The sequence below is a fragment of the Pocillopora damicornis genome, chromosome 7 (genome assembly GCF_964200805.1).
Source record: "Pocillopora damicornis chromosome 7, jaPocDami1.2, whole genome shotgun sequence".
NCBI classification, from domain to species: domain Eukaryota; kingdom Metazoa; phylum Cnidaria; class Anthozoa; order Scleractinia; family Pocilloporidae; genus Pocillopora; species Pocillopora damicornis.
The window spans coordinates 20482744-20496344 of NC_142676.1; the positions used below are offsets into that span (position 1 = coordinate 20482744).

General features: G+C 36.3%; 3 protein-coding genes across 4 annotated transcripts in view; 1 reads left to right on the forward strand and 2 right to left on the reverse strand.

The window, feature by feature from the left end:
- LOC149043057 (uncharacterized) overlaps positions 1–13601 on the reverse strand; it is an 81258-nt gene that overhangs the window by 67446 nt on the left and 211 nt on the right. The window lies entirely within an intron of this gene.
- LOC113670564 (histone acetyltransferase KAT5) lies at positions 506–7141 on the forward strand. Its single transcript, XM_027186726.2, has 10 exons — positions 506–601; positions 690–747; positions 839–910; positions 1509–1726; positions 2534–2803; positions 3182–3271; positions 4060–4200; positions 4782–4875; positions 5208–5370; positions 5782–7141. Exons 1-10 carry the CDS (start codon positions 575–577, stop codon positions 5996–5998), a joined length of 1350 nt encoding a protein of 449 aa, XP_027042527.1. The 5' UTR covers positions 506–574; the 3' UTR covers positions 5999–7141.
- LOC113670567 (uncharacterized) lies at positions 6777–11790 on the reverse strand. Of its 2 annotated transcripts, none has more exons than XM_089211160.1 (8): positions 11362–11790; positions 11120–11261; positions 10777–10910; positions 10444–10554; positions 9030–9075; positions 7925–7985; positions 7716–7809; positions 6777–7324 (listed from the first exon to the last, which is right to left on the reverse strand). In XM_089211160.1, the coding sequence occupies exons 1-8, from the start codon at positions 11641–11643 to the stop codon at positions 7202–7204; spliced, it is 993 nt and encodes a 330-aa protein (XP_089067286.1). In that variant the 5' UTR covers positions 11644–11790; the 3' UTR covers positions 6777–7201. The 2 variants fall into 2 exon arrangements, 1 of the variants encoding a protein (XP_089067286.1); XR_016188097.1 differs by having other exon boundaries at positions 7185–7324; positions 7632–7809.

The window sequence follows — 13601 nt, forward strand, 5'->3', positions numbered from 1 at the left end:
GCAGGAAATTTTATTTTTAGTTCAACTAAATTATTTCTTGAAGGAAGTAGTTTCAAATTTAAACCAAATCATCTTTTCAACTTTTGCCCCGAGTAACTTGAAGCGTGACTTGTGTCACGCTACTCAAAGACAGGCTGGAGACGTGTTGAGGCGCATCTTAAAGAGATTGTTCTGGATTCCCAGAGCAGATATCATCGATATTTAAAAAAGAAAAATTTGTTAGTGAATTGGAAGCTATTCACCATGTAATTCGTAAATCAAACGATATTGTCACGTCCACAACCCGCTGTAAGAATTTTTCGGTTTTCTAGAAACCGCAGCCTCATCAATGAAATTTTGAAGAGCTATTCTAAATTTATTTCCAAAAACGAATGCCTATTTCATCATAACTTGAAACAGGATCGCAACATCAAGATTTGGTGACATAACAGTGACCGTGGAAGCCTGAGCCTAGCTTAGCGGTTGAGAGATCAGTCGATATAAGATCGGCCATATCCGTTCTTTCGATGATTCAACGGAAAAGTTCGTTATAAGACATCGTCGTACTATAATGGCGACAAGATAGGAATCAAAGATGGCGGAGGCAAACGGTGAAAGTTCGGTACAGAAAGATTAATAATTTTACATGTATATAGCGATCAATCTCTCAAAGATATTCACGTGATCTTAAAAATTGTTATTTCTTGTAGATGGAGGTGCTAGAAGGCTGTAGAATGCCGGTAAAAATGAGTGGTTCTGACGAATGGCGTAAGTAATTTTCTTTTAGACGTGGAACGCATGTGTAAGTAGGGCCGTAAGTTATTGTTCTTATGACCACAAACTATCTTTTTTTCCGTAGCTTTGGCTGAAATACTAAGCAAGAGAGAAATGCCAAATGGTTCCACTCACTATTATGTGCATTATATCGACTGTGAGTACGAAATAATTTGTGTATTGTTAAAAAAAGGTGTAGTATTATTTCGCGGGCTCTTTGCTTCTACAGTGAGAAGGACTTCTGAATTTTTTTGTTCGACCCAGGAAGGACTTAAACTCGTTGTTTCTCATTAAATTGTATCATCGAACTTGTTTTTTGTTTATTTTTGTAAAGAACTGGCAGTGTAAATCTAAATAAGTTTGAAATTTCTTATCTTCGAAAATTCAAGATGGCGGATAGAGGATTTTCAATCCCATGAACTCTTGCTTCCCTAAAGATAGGTCCGCTTGGTGTATTAAGAGAGACCACATTACTAGAGGTAGTTGAGAGAGCTTGGACAAGGTCCTTGAAATTAAAGTTTTCTTATTCAAACTTGAAGTAGAATGTTAATCAAAGTTATAAAGGGATTTTCTTTGATAATTTAGTTCAAGGATCACATTTTTTGTTTTCACTGAAGTATGAATTTACATTAATGAGGATGAGGACTACTATGACATTGACACTTCAACTGCAAAAGTAAGTCCTGCTCAGGAGAGCCTAAGCTTTCAGTAGACAAGAGTCTCTTGTTTTACTAATTCTTTTGTGTGTGTTTTAGTCAATAAAAGGCTTGATGAATGGGTTGAAGAAGAGAGACTGGATCTGAACAGGCTTCAAATGCCAAAGAAAGAGGACACCAAGAAGATTAATAAAGGAGCTGGTTCCAGGCCTTGTTCACCTGACAGGGAACTGGTGAATGGTGTGGGGTCTGGCCGACCTAAAGCACCTGTGGGGCGTAAAAGGAAAGCTAATGCCATGGACAAGTCGAGTGATGAGGTAAAACACTACAGAATATGGAGAATAAAGCTTACATTCTATTCTCCTCATAAACCACTTAACTCCTATATCGAGCAGACAAGTGATGAGAATAAAGACAAATATTAGTTAGGGGATTCTTAGTTGATCCAATACCAAAATCTATGAACTTACATCTCAAGAATTGTATGGCTGACAGTAAGGAGAATTACTAATGAGATATTGAGAGTGGAAGGGTTAACTCCTGCTGAATATTAGGGAGCTCTGTAGATATATAAATCTTGCTTTTAACTGCGGCAGAAATTGCTACAGTTAAATGAATGAGATTATATTTAGATGATAGTTGATGTTATAACCTAAATCAGGGTGCAGGAGTTAGCCAACACTGGTTTTGGTGACACATGGACACTCCCATTTTACTGAGCAAATTCATTCTTAATTTACTGATGTGAAAGCTGAACCAAATCCATCATATTGGTTAATCAGATCAAACCTTGAAAGTGAACTTTAGTAGCAGCCCATGAAAAATTAAACCTTTAACCCCCAAGATCTGGTTGTTAATTCTCCCCTCTAGCGGCTTCACATTTCCTTGTAAATTAGTTATAAAAAGAAAAAAGGGGAAGGAAAAAAAACATTTATGATAAGTAGATTTCAGGAATGGGAAAGAACAAGGTGACCAAGCAGTGATTGATTTTTAAGTCACCTTGCAGGAGTTTTCAAGAACAATCTCAGAGCACAGTCAATATATTCCAAACCAATTCAATCCTGGTGAACTTTTTCCCTGTTTCTTGATTGCTACATTATGAAACTCTCTTTTTTTCCCCAAAGATTGATTCACAGGATAGTCCAAAGGACTTGCCAAGCACCCCACCTAAGACAGGAAGTATGCGGCAGACAGGAAGTATGGTTCAAGATCGTAGCCATGATGATATTGTAACAAGGATGAAGAATATCAAAATGGTTCAACTGGGTAAATTTCGAATTAAGCCTTGGTATTTCTCACCTTACCCACAAGAACTTACCTTGGAACCTGTAGTTTACCTTTGCGAATTTTGCCTGAAGTACATCAAGAGCTTCCATTGTCTAAAAAGACACAAGGTATGAAAGGGTGAAGATTATGTTTGTAGTGAAGAGTTTCTATTAAGTGCATTTATTATTTATCACATTGTAAGCCTTTTCTTTCTAAAGGCTTTGCTAAACAATTTGCTAAACAATTTGTAATAAAAATCTTCAGAGTACATTTGAGAATTCAAAATTATTGATTGGGGTTACCCTGATGATAATGATAATTATAGCATTGATAATGATCAAATGATAAAAGTGATAACAATTATAACAATTCTGACTTCATCATTCCTTCCCTTTTCATTACTGTTCCAGTGATGTGGAGTGGGTGCGAGGTTTACTAGGATCATGTGATATGCGTAAAAGTGCATTGCAACTTTATTTTGATGGTCACTTGCCCTTAACTTGCAGGAAAAGTGTAAGTTGCGTCACCCTCCAGGAAATGAAATTTATAGAAAAGGATCAGTATCCTTCTTTGAGATTGATGGAAGAAAGAACAAGGTATGTGTCATGTTTCTCTCCCTCTCTCTGGGCACACAACTTTGGCATTTAACAGTGAAAAGGGAAATCTCCTTTTCTAACTCACATTTTCTCATGTTTGGGGGCAGCAGTATTCTATGGCTGGAATGCACTAAGTGTAATGAATAAGGCTAAAGGGTATCATCAGCTTCTTCAACCACCTAAGATGTGGGCATGTAGAAAATATAAATCAACTGTAAACCTCTGCAATTTAAAGTGTGTTAAGTCTGTGCTTGAGCTAAGTAGCCCACTCAGCCAGAGTGTATTATGGTATCCTTAGCATGAAGCCACTAGAGGTGTCACTACTCCCCCACCCCACCCCCTTCCAGAAATGGAATGCTTGGCCATTGCAAACCACTGTAACATTTAATTGGGCTTCTCTGACAATTTGCTCCTGCTCATTCATGCAACTTGGTTGGAGAGGCACTCTTCAAGTAAAGTGTTTTGCCCAAGAATACTTTGTTTATTGACCCAGGGAGGTCTCAAACCTGGACCTCTTGACATGGAGTCCACAGTTACATCCTACCTCTCAATACCATGCTGTGCCTTTGTGACTGTGGCAAAACGGGGTAGGAAGGGGATGCCAACAAAGTAGGTAGGGTCACTACTGATCGGTGTTTGACTTAAGGTCAATTGAAGGTTAGAAGCATTCCAAATAATCAGCTGTTATGCTGGGCAGGTGAATTAGTTTAACACCAAGGGGTTTTCATGGGAAATTTCCAGCTATAGATGCCTGTTTAAGTTGTGATTTTTGTTTGTTTTTGTTGTAGATGTATGCCCAAAATTTGTGTCTCCTGGCTAAGATGTTCCTGGATCACAAAACACTGTACTATGACACTGATCCTTTCCTGTTCTATGTAATGACTGAATATGACTCAATTGGTTTTCACATAGTGGGATATTTTTCTAAGGTAAGGATTTTTGGTGTATTTTTTTGCGCAAAAATTAAAGATATCCTTTACAGACACTTGTTTGTGCTTGGTTAAATTGAAGGTGTGCTTGAAAAAATGAAAGAAGCCCTTCTTAGTGCATTACAAATGTCTGGGCTAAGTTGTTTGAAGGGCAGACAACTCTGTTCAATGTATAAATTTCTCTCCAGTGGAATCATAAGCATTAACAAAACGTATTGTGCTTTCCACCAGATAAAGATTTTTCCATTCAAAAATTGGCATTAGTTTGCTTGCAAAGTTGAAAGGGAGAGAATTTGACATTAAATCCACAGACATTAAACTGTGAGTTTGTGAAGTTTAAAATTTTTATCACAATTCAGGCTCTACTAAAACAGTTTAAGCTTGATTCTAGGGTATCATGTTGTAAGAAAAAAGTTTTGTAGGCGGGCAGATTGAACTGTTAAATCACCTTTATGAATTGCAGCAGTGTTGTCATGTTGAAAGCACAGGAGAGAATGTCATAAGAAATCATTTAGTACATAATCAAAGGTTCAACACTTTATTGTACAGACCTTGCGGTAAATGTTGTGTGATTTTTACAGGAGAAAGAATCATCAGAGGATTATAATGTGGCCTGCATTTTAACTCTACCACAGTATCAGAGAATGGGTTATGGCAAGCTTCTCATAGAATTCAGTAAGTTGACCCTTTGCCTCCAAAGAGTACAGGGGTAACTAGCATCTAAAGTCTCCTTATGGTAGCACTCCCAAGTTACACATTAAGGTTAGGAGAATTAAGGAAATGATCACCAATTAAAGAAGCAGTTGATTGTGAAACAAATTCTCCTTGTTATCACTTGATGAAATGTTTAGAGAATATTACAGAGAATATGCATACTGATGTTAGGGTGTGAAGGATTAAATCATTTGAAAAGTTCCTGGCAAGATAAGAAAGTAGGGGTTTGATTTTTTTTTAAAGCTCAAACTTGCTTAAAACTTAATATTTTTAATCATTTTTTATCTTTGCAGGCTATGAGCTTTCAAAGTTTGAGGGGAAAACAGGGACTCCAGAGAAACCTCTTTCAGATTTGGGACTGCTTTCATACCGCAGTTACTGGTCACAAACCATTCTGGAAATTCTTGTTTCACTGAAGGCTGGAGAGGATGGTACTCCACCTGCCATTACAATCAAGTAAGAGAGCCATGGATGCTTTAAATTAAAAGTAATTCTAGCTACCAACAGTTTCAAAAAGCTCCCCCAAAATAGAGGGTTTTTGTTGAATTATGTGGTAGCAGTGGAATAGTGAAAAGTAAAAGGATAATTTTTTTCTCTGTCTTCATAAAAAATGGCTCTAGGCATCAGAAATTATCTGCAGAAATATGCATAGTAGCCTGAGTGCCTGTTGCATGGATGTAATCTAGTGATACAGCTGTTGTTGCTTTCAGTTATTCAGGTATATTTTTGGCTTATTAATATTTATAATCTCAATTATCGGGACTATTCAGTCCAGTCCCCACAAGTGGAGATAATTGAGGTTTGACTGTACCATACATCACACAGGATTTCAATCAATTCTCATTTTTTTTCTTTTTCTCTCAATAGTGATATCTGTGAGATGACGAGTATAAGAAAAGAAGATGTTGTTTCTACTCTTCAGCATCTGGGGATCATTCACTACTACAAGGGACAGTATATTCTGAATCTTTCCAAAGAAATTCTTGATGGACATAGAAGAGCCATGGTAAAGAGAAAGGTTCGCATTGATCCAACTTGTCTTCACTGGACTCCTAAGGATTGGGCAAAGAGGGGCAAATGGTGACCAAAAAAGGGTGAACAACAGAGCGAGGGTTGGAGAAGGAGGATGTATGAGGATCAAACAGAGTCTTAATTTTTTCATGCTTCCAATAGCCTGCTAAGTTGAAAATAAGATCTAGTGATCATTACATTTTGGGTGTAGGCAGGATTTTCTTCAAGGGGGTCTTAGGTCAGTGGCTTAGTGGCATCCAAGGGTGCCAGGTGGTTTTGCTGCAATTATAAATTATCCTTTTGTCTTGACAAAAAGGGGGTTTGCCTGTCAAGTTTGTATTAGAGTAGGCAACTTACTTTGGTTGAATCATGGTACTGCTAAGATAAAGTAGCTCTATCAATAGATGTTTTGGGTAATTGATGGAAAACTGGTTAATTAGCCCAAGGAGAAGTTTTTTTTCAGTCTTCAATTGAGTAGGCACATGGTTGCAGTGGTTAAAATTGTTAATCACTTTTTTTTTAGTTCTTCAGTTGAAATGCTGGTTAAAGGCTTTTCTTACTTTCTCTGAAGTGTTTCAAACATTTTGAAGAGCTATAAAGTACAAACTCTAAGGCAATCTTAACCTTCCAAGGAGAGGTTATTTTTCACACTTTTTTTTCATGTCTTTAGTTTTGTTAGGGAGAGGTTGTGTGGAGTAAGATTTGAGCCACAATATTTATTAATTCTGTACACATTGCACTGTTAGTAGCTGTGATCTGACTTGTTTTTTCCACATGAAGTCCATTCATTTCATTAATTTCATTACATTACATTTACTTCATTACTTTTGAAAGAGACTGTTCTGCTAATAGGTGATTCTGGAGTGTTTTTAATCAAGTATTTGTGTTCCCATTAGGATATTACAAATCCTACTGCACTAACTTATTACCTTGCTAGGAGGTACATGTCTTATGTGTGGCAAATGAAATTTTAGACATCTGGAATTTTGTTAGGCTATACAAAGTGTTTACTTATCATATCTGTTATGAATTAATGTTCTTTGCTGTACATATGCCATACCTTACAAAGTCAGACATCATTCATGTTCCAAGCAAGTCTAAGTGTAACTAAAGAAACAAAAATTTCTGTAACTTAACTGCATAGACTGTTCAGTGTTTACTGTAGACTTCATGAAACATAAGATCCAAATAATAAAAAAAAATAGTGGTGCATTTATCTTTTGTATACAGGCTGTTGAACTTATGGGAAAGAGATTAACCAATTCAAAATTTTTTTTCATTTCACTTGATAAAAGAAAATGTTCTGTAATTCATCCAAGTCTTCTTCTAAAAGAGAAATTTCTGGTACATCATAGTTAACTGTACATGGCTTTACCCAACTGTTGACATCTATACATGGCTATAGGAAGTGAGAGAACAGAAGAAATTATTTCAATTAAACCACTCTCATCTCGGTAAAAACATAATATGATTGTTTTCTTTGCAAACCTTTTGGCCAAATTTAAGGGTGTCAATTAGATATCCCAACATTTAGCCAAACAGTTTGCAAAAAAAGGCAATCATATCAATTAACCGCATAACTCCCATGATCTGATTGTTACATCTTCCCTCTCACTGCTGCACATTTCCTCATGAATTAGTTGCAAGAACTTGGTATTATATCAAGATAACAACTTCTACCTGATACATTTGAGTATTCTCATTACCTGTTTGCTGAATAGTGGATGGATATGGTTGGGAGAAGTTACATGTGAATCACTTCTGAGAGTTTAAGGGTTAACACCATGTACCTTGTTGTTGAACTCTGTGGCTTCTTCAAGACTTGGAACAGTGACTAAAATACATCCAGGTTTAATCACATGCTCTCGGATGAATCTCCAAGTCCTGTGCATGAAGAAAATGAATCTCTTACTCTTGCTACTGCTGAAATTTTCTCTCAGCACATATTGAAAAGGATGTAGAGTAACTCACATCCTTTGATCACACTAATTTCTCCTACCTTATTTGCTGATCCATCGATAAAAAGAACTCAAACACATTGTTGAGAACCACAATGTCAGCTGCAAAAAAATTATTTTGAAATTTTAGAAATAACTACCCATAGATACGAAAACAGTGAATAGCATTGAAGGTGCAGTATTCACCTTTGAATAGCCAATGTGACAAAATTGTGCATCAGGATTATTATTTCTTAATATTTTTTTGGGTATACTGAAAGAAATAAACCATTTTTTTGGTATCTGAGTAGTATAAATGGAAGATATTTACCTCATTGCTTTGTAGCTCAGTAAATATCCACCACTATTCCCCTTCACTTTGCCGAATAAACTAATTGTAGTTATTTAATATTTTTCATTAGTTTTTACTGACGAGTTTCTTGTATGAAATTAGAAGATCCTCGCAGCTAAGAACACTACTGAAACTAGTAGTTGTAAGTAGGACCTGAAAAAAATTTTTGTAGTTTCTTGTACTTATTCACTAAGATTGTAACATGTAGTATTATACATGTATGCTAGAGACATTGTGATTTGTAAGCCATGTAAAACTGAGGGTGGAAAAGGCTTGTCTATCAAATGACTTGTATGACAGGCCCTTGCACACTTCAACAAAAGAATATTGAAATTTCACAGCTTGATGAGGCAAAATGGTGTGTTCAGGGTTGGAAAAAAGCTGCTCAGGTACTGTAAAGCACTGGAAGAAGAAAGAAGAAAGAAGAAAGAAGAAAGAAGAAAGAAGAAAGAAGAAAGAAGAAAGAAGAAAGAAGTAAGAAGAAAGAAGAAAGAAGAAAGAAGAAAGAAGAAAGAAAGAAAGAAAGAAACGAAGAAAGAAAGAAAGAAAGAAACGAAGAAAGAAAGAAAGAAAGAAAGAAAGAGAAAGAGAAAGAGAAAGAGAAAGAGAAAGAGAAAGAGAAAGAGAAAGAGAAAGAGAAAGAGAAAGAGAAAGAGAAAGAGCAGCAGTCATCATGATGATATACTGACTTCCTTGCATTCAGTCTTTGCATCATGACCTCCCACACAGTAGATACTTTCTTTCTACTTCCAGTTACTGGTATCAGTGAAAAAAATTGTAAGTTGTTCTTCCAAAAAGTGTAATCACTGTGATACCTTGTTCCAAGAGGGTTGGCTCACTACAAATATCAGCACATCTAATCTAAGAGAAATGGAAACGCTCGTCATTTCACATCATGTGTAGGGTTCAATATAACATTTGGCTGTCAGCGGCAGCTGGAACCTTTAGCACACTTGCCAGCAATTTTTCAGCGAAGAGTTCGAATTTTATAGAAAATATGATGCTAATTGATCATCAAACTGAAGTAAAAGTTGCTGTCATGTTATGGTGAACGTTCCATATCAGGCAATAAAGTAGCCTAGAAATGTTTTAAAAACTTTTTGGAAACACCAACGAGTATGAGTATACTATAGGTACACCATGTACATAATAAATTTTTTAATAGTATAATACATGTGCTGACTGCTCATTTATTATAGACAGCTGGGAAAAAAAATGAACCTTGACAAAAGCCTGCAAATTCACAGTAAAAGCTCAAAAATTATTTTGAACCCTGCATGTACCTTTCATAAAACAATGGAAAGAAACAACTTTACACTAATGAAAAAGAGCAGAAATAAGCATTTAAGGATTCACCAGTAATTTCTGAATAGACACCAAATACATCTTGCTTAATTACAGGATTCTTAGTCTAGTTAATGCAGGTTGCCTAACAGCACTGCACTATTAAATGGAGGTTGCATGACAGGACACTTCCACCTTTCCAGTTAGGTTGAAATTGAAATGAGATGTGACGATTGGTCAGGAGTTATTTTTTAGGTTTTAGGAGAGAGTGTACTACCAGTAAGTTTGTGACGTGGCAAATGTTGACAATAAACAATAAAACAAGGATTTGACAATTGAGAGTAGTGTACCCCACAGATTCAGTACACTATTAATCTGCCATGCTCATAAATAAATTATTAAATATAAGATTGATTAATTAGTTGATTGATTGATTGACTAATGAAATACCTAATATATAATTTTTTTTCCGAAATTAAATATAACCCCACTATAATGGCAAGATCCAGTGGTCTATTACTGGTAGCTATAACTGTAGGATCATTTTTTGCTTGTTTCAGATCTTCAATTTATCATATGATAAGTAGTAATTAATGGCCACTTTTGTCAACCTGTTTCTATTTTCAGTGCAAACAAAAGAATTTCCTATAAAGAAAATAATAGTTATTGTAATTCCATAACAAAGCAGTTACCTTCTCCTTCAATCAAAAGACTGATAAATTGATTCTCTAGTCAGGATTAACTTTAGGAGACACTGAGTTAAACCCTTTCATCGAGTTATTAGTCTACTCTTATTGTTAAAAATGAAAATACAGTCGCAGAGTAAAACACTATGTAACTGATAATGCAATTGGGTTGTGAATCTCATGGCCTTTGCAGAAGCTAGCATGTGAATGCTAACAATCTTTACCTAAAAGTTTTTTTTTTTAAGTTCAACAAACTCACCTCAACACGATCATGCATTCTATACTTTTCTGTTATTTTCTGTTGTAAATCACATAGCTCTGAGTTTATTTCAACTCCAACAATCTTCTTTATTGGACTGAAGTGATATGCCTGTGTGAAAAAAAACAAACACCTTTCATTGATCATGGGTACCATACTGGTGGAAGACATGGTGGCCAACTAACGGTTAGCATGCTAAACTTAGAGTCGAGAGGCCCAAGTTGAAGACCTTTCTGGGTAATTGTTTTGTGTTTTTGGGCAAGAAAATCTATTTTCTAAGTGCCTCTCTTCACTTCATACTTATAATAAAACAAAACACCTGAGAACACTTGCCCCATAGAGTACAGCACCCAGTCTGGAGCCAACATCCACTACCAACTTGTCCGCAAGATTTGTTGCGATGGAAGGGAGGGCTGCTTGAAAAATGAATTTTAACTGCACAAGTGATGATGAATGGGAGATGAAAGCTGTAATTTAAGTACAATATTGTTAAAATGAATAACGCCTCTTTTGCGTAAATAGAACAGTATTAATAATTATTGACATTTTGTAAGACACCTATCAATAGCAAGGGTGACATTGTAAGGAGAAATTAGATGCTACTCACGTACTCTCGGAGGTCAAAGGATTAAATATTGATAAAAATAACAATCAATAGCAATTAAACATTACATACTTAATGGAGCTGTGTTGTGAGATCCACATTGTTTACAGTAGTTACGACTCATTTTCCCTTCATCACAAAGTTTATCAATGTCTTCATCACTGTACAGGAATGAGTCTACATGGACTGTGGTTGAAGGTTCACATGCCAGGCCCTGAAGTGAATAATCAAACCAAGAGGTATAAAAATTGTGATTTTTTTTTTCCTTATTCAAAATGTTCAGTCCTCCTCTTTTACTTCCAGGGAATCTTTACCTTTCCTTCTTCCGGGTGTCTGATTTTTTCTGTCTCCAGGACTCCTTGAAGTGGAATTATCCTTTTTATGTCCTTTGTAATATTTTTTAACCTTTTCTCAGCCCATTTAAAAGTGTAATCAATATTTTCTCCACTTTGTTTACAGGTATATGTATTGGAACAATGTTCCGTAACCCATTCAACAAAACCTTCAGAATCTTTTGGGTCAAGTTTTGATAGAGTGCGAAGAAAGGAGGACTTTACTTCTTCGAGGGAGAAAGGACAAGTGTCACTATCTTCCATTACATCCGAAAACGACGCGCTAAACTAAACCAAAAGCCGGCTAGGCTAGGGTATAAAGGAACAAAGTGAACCGTAAAACTAAAGATGTGCAAAAGTTCTCGCCGAGTTGCAGGTTAGTAAGTTGCACGTGCGTTAGGCTTGGTTTCCAAGCCACAACATCGCGTGGTCACGAAGTAAATAGTAACATGGGAGTTACTACATCACGGGCGACGAGCGGGGATAGATAAAACGACCCAAATACGAGTGGTCAGCGGTGAAACAACTTTCATACTTCATATATAGACAGATCATTTGTAGTATCAGGAAACAATCGTGTTGTAAAGCCGAAGTGTAAACAGTTTACTTCGCTAAATAAAATGTTAAGCAATTCAAAAGTGTTGATTGTACATATATCTTTTACTGCTTTAATAAACAATGAAGGCATCGGTGGCATCCGAAAGGTACCAAGAAGAATTAAATGTACGTTTTGTAGTTGCAGAAAACAATCATGTTGTAAAGCCGAAATGTTACCAAGTTACACTTCGCTACTTAAAAAGTTAAGCAATTTTCCTCAAGCTTTTACTGGAACAATACTTCTTATGCTCTATTGACCAACGGAGGCATCGGGAAAGGCATTGCTGACACCGGGAAAGGCATCAAGAAGAATGATATTCACGTTATGTAACTTGTTGTCTGACGAAAAAAACGTATCTTGACTTGTTCAAAGCATTAATCACAGTTGGCTTCCTTTTCACTTGAATTTTGTATCCACAGCTTAAGATGAGAAATTTAAAATTTCTATCAGCTGACGTTCTTTTACTGCATATTATATCTACTCAATCGCCCCCAACTGAATTCACGTGGAAAAAAGACAAGTAGGAAAACACTGAGCTTCGAGAAACAGCCATGTTAAGGCTAATGTATTTATCATTCCTTAAATATTTACAATCAAGACCACTCGTTTGGGAGACCTTTTCTCAAAAGATCCACACGTGCAAATAATGCTGTTTTCCGTTCGAAATGTTTTTCTTCCTATTCAATTGAACAACTGACTCAGCGTTTAAGCCGAGAAAAAAATCACAATTATTGAAAAGGTCATAGACAGGCCTACACAGACTCCCCTGTGTGGTTTTACGTTTGCGACGCAAAAGCCTTTAATTAAAGCTTCGCTCTGACGAGTATGTCTTTGAGCGATTTACCTCTTTTGTATGATATAATCGGAGGCGTTTTGTAAATTGTTTTCAGCAGTGGCTGATTTTGGATGAGGTTCCATTCTTGCATCAGTATTTGTTTTAAATTTGTTAACCCCTGGGTGGTATGCTGTCACAAAAGGCAATATTTTGCCTTTAGTTTTTTTTGGTTTGTTTTTTAAGTGTCGACTGCCTTGCGGCAAACGAGACCTCAGATAACGTTTTTTCAATTAGGCTTTTTGGGTAACCACGTGCTTCAAGTTGTGTTTTGAAGTTACACATGGCCTCCTGGAAATTTCTTTCCGAGGAGTTTGTTCATAGAAGTCTGATAGCTTCTCCTTTAATAAAGCCTTTGTTAACACTTGGCGGGTGGCAAGATGAATAGTGTGTATATTGAAAGGTCTCGGTCGGTTTGTAGACTGATTTTTCAGAGATGACACTGTTGTACTTTTCAACATGTTTATTATCACTCTGAAAGCGTGTACATATAAGATCTTTCAGCTCTGAAAAAAAAAGCCAAATTGAAAAAACGTTATCTGAGGTCTCGTTTGCCGCAAGGCAGTCGACACTTAAAAAACAAACCAAAAAAACTAAAGGCAAAATATTGCCTTTTGTGACAGCATACCACCCAGGGGTTAACAAATTTAAACAAATACTGATGCAAGAATGGAACCTCATCCAAAATCAGCCACTGCTGAAAACAATTTACAAAACGCCTCTGATTATATCATACAAAAGAGGTAAATCGCTCAAAGACATACTCGTCAGAGCGAAGCTTTAATTAAAGGC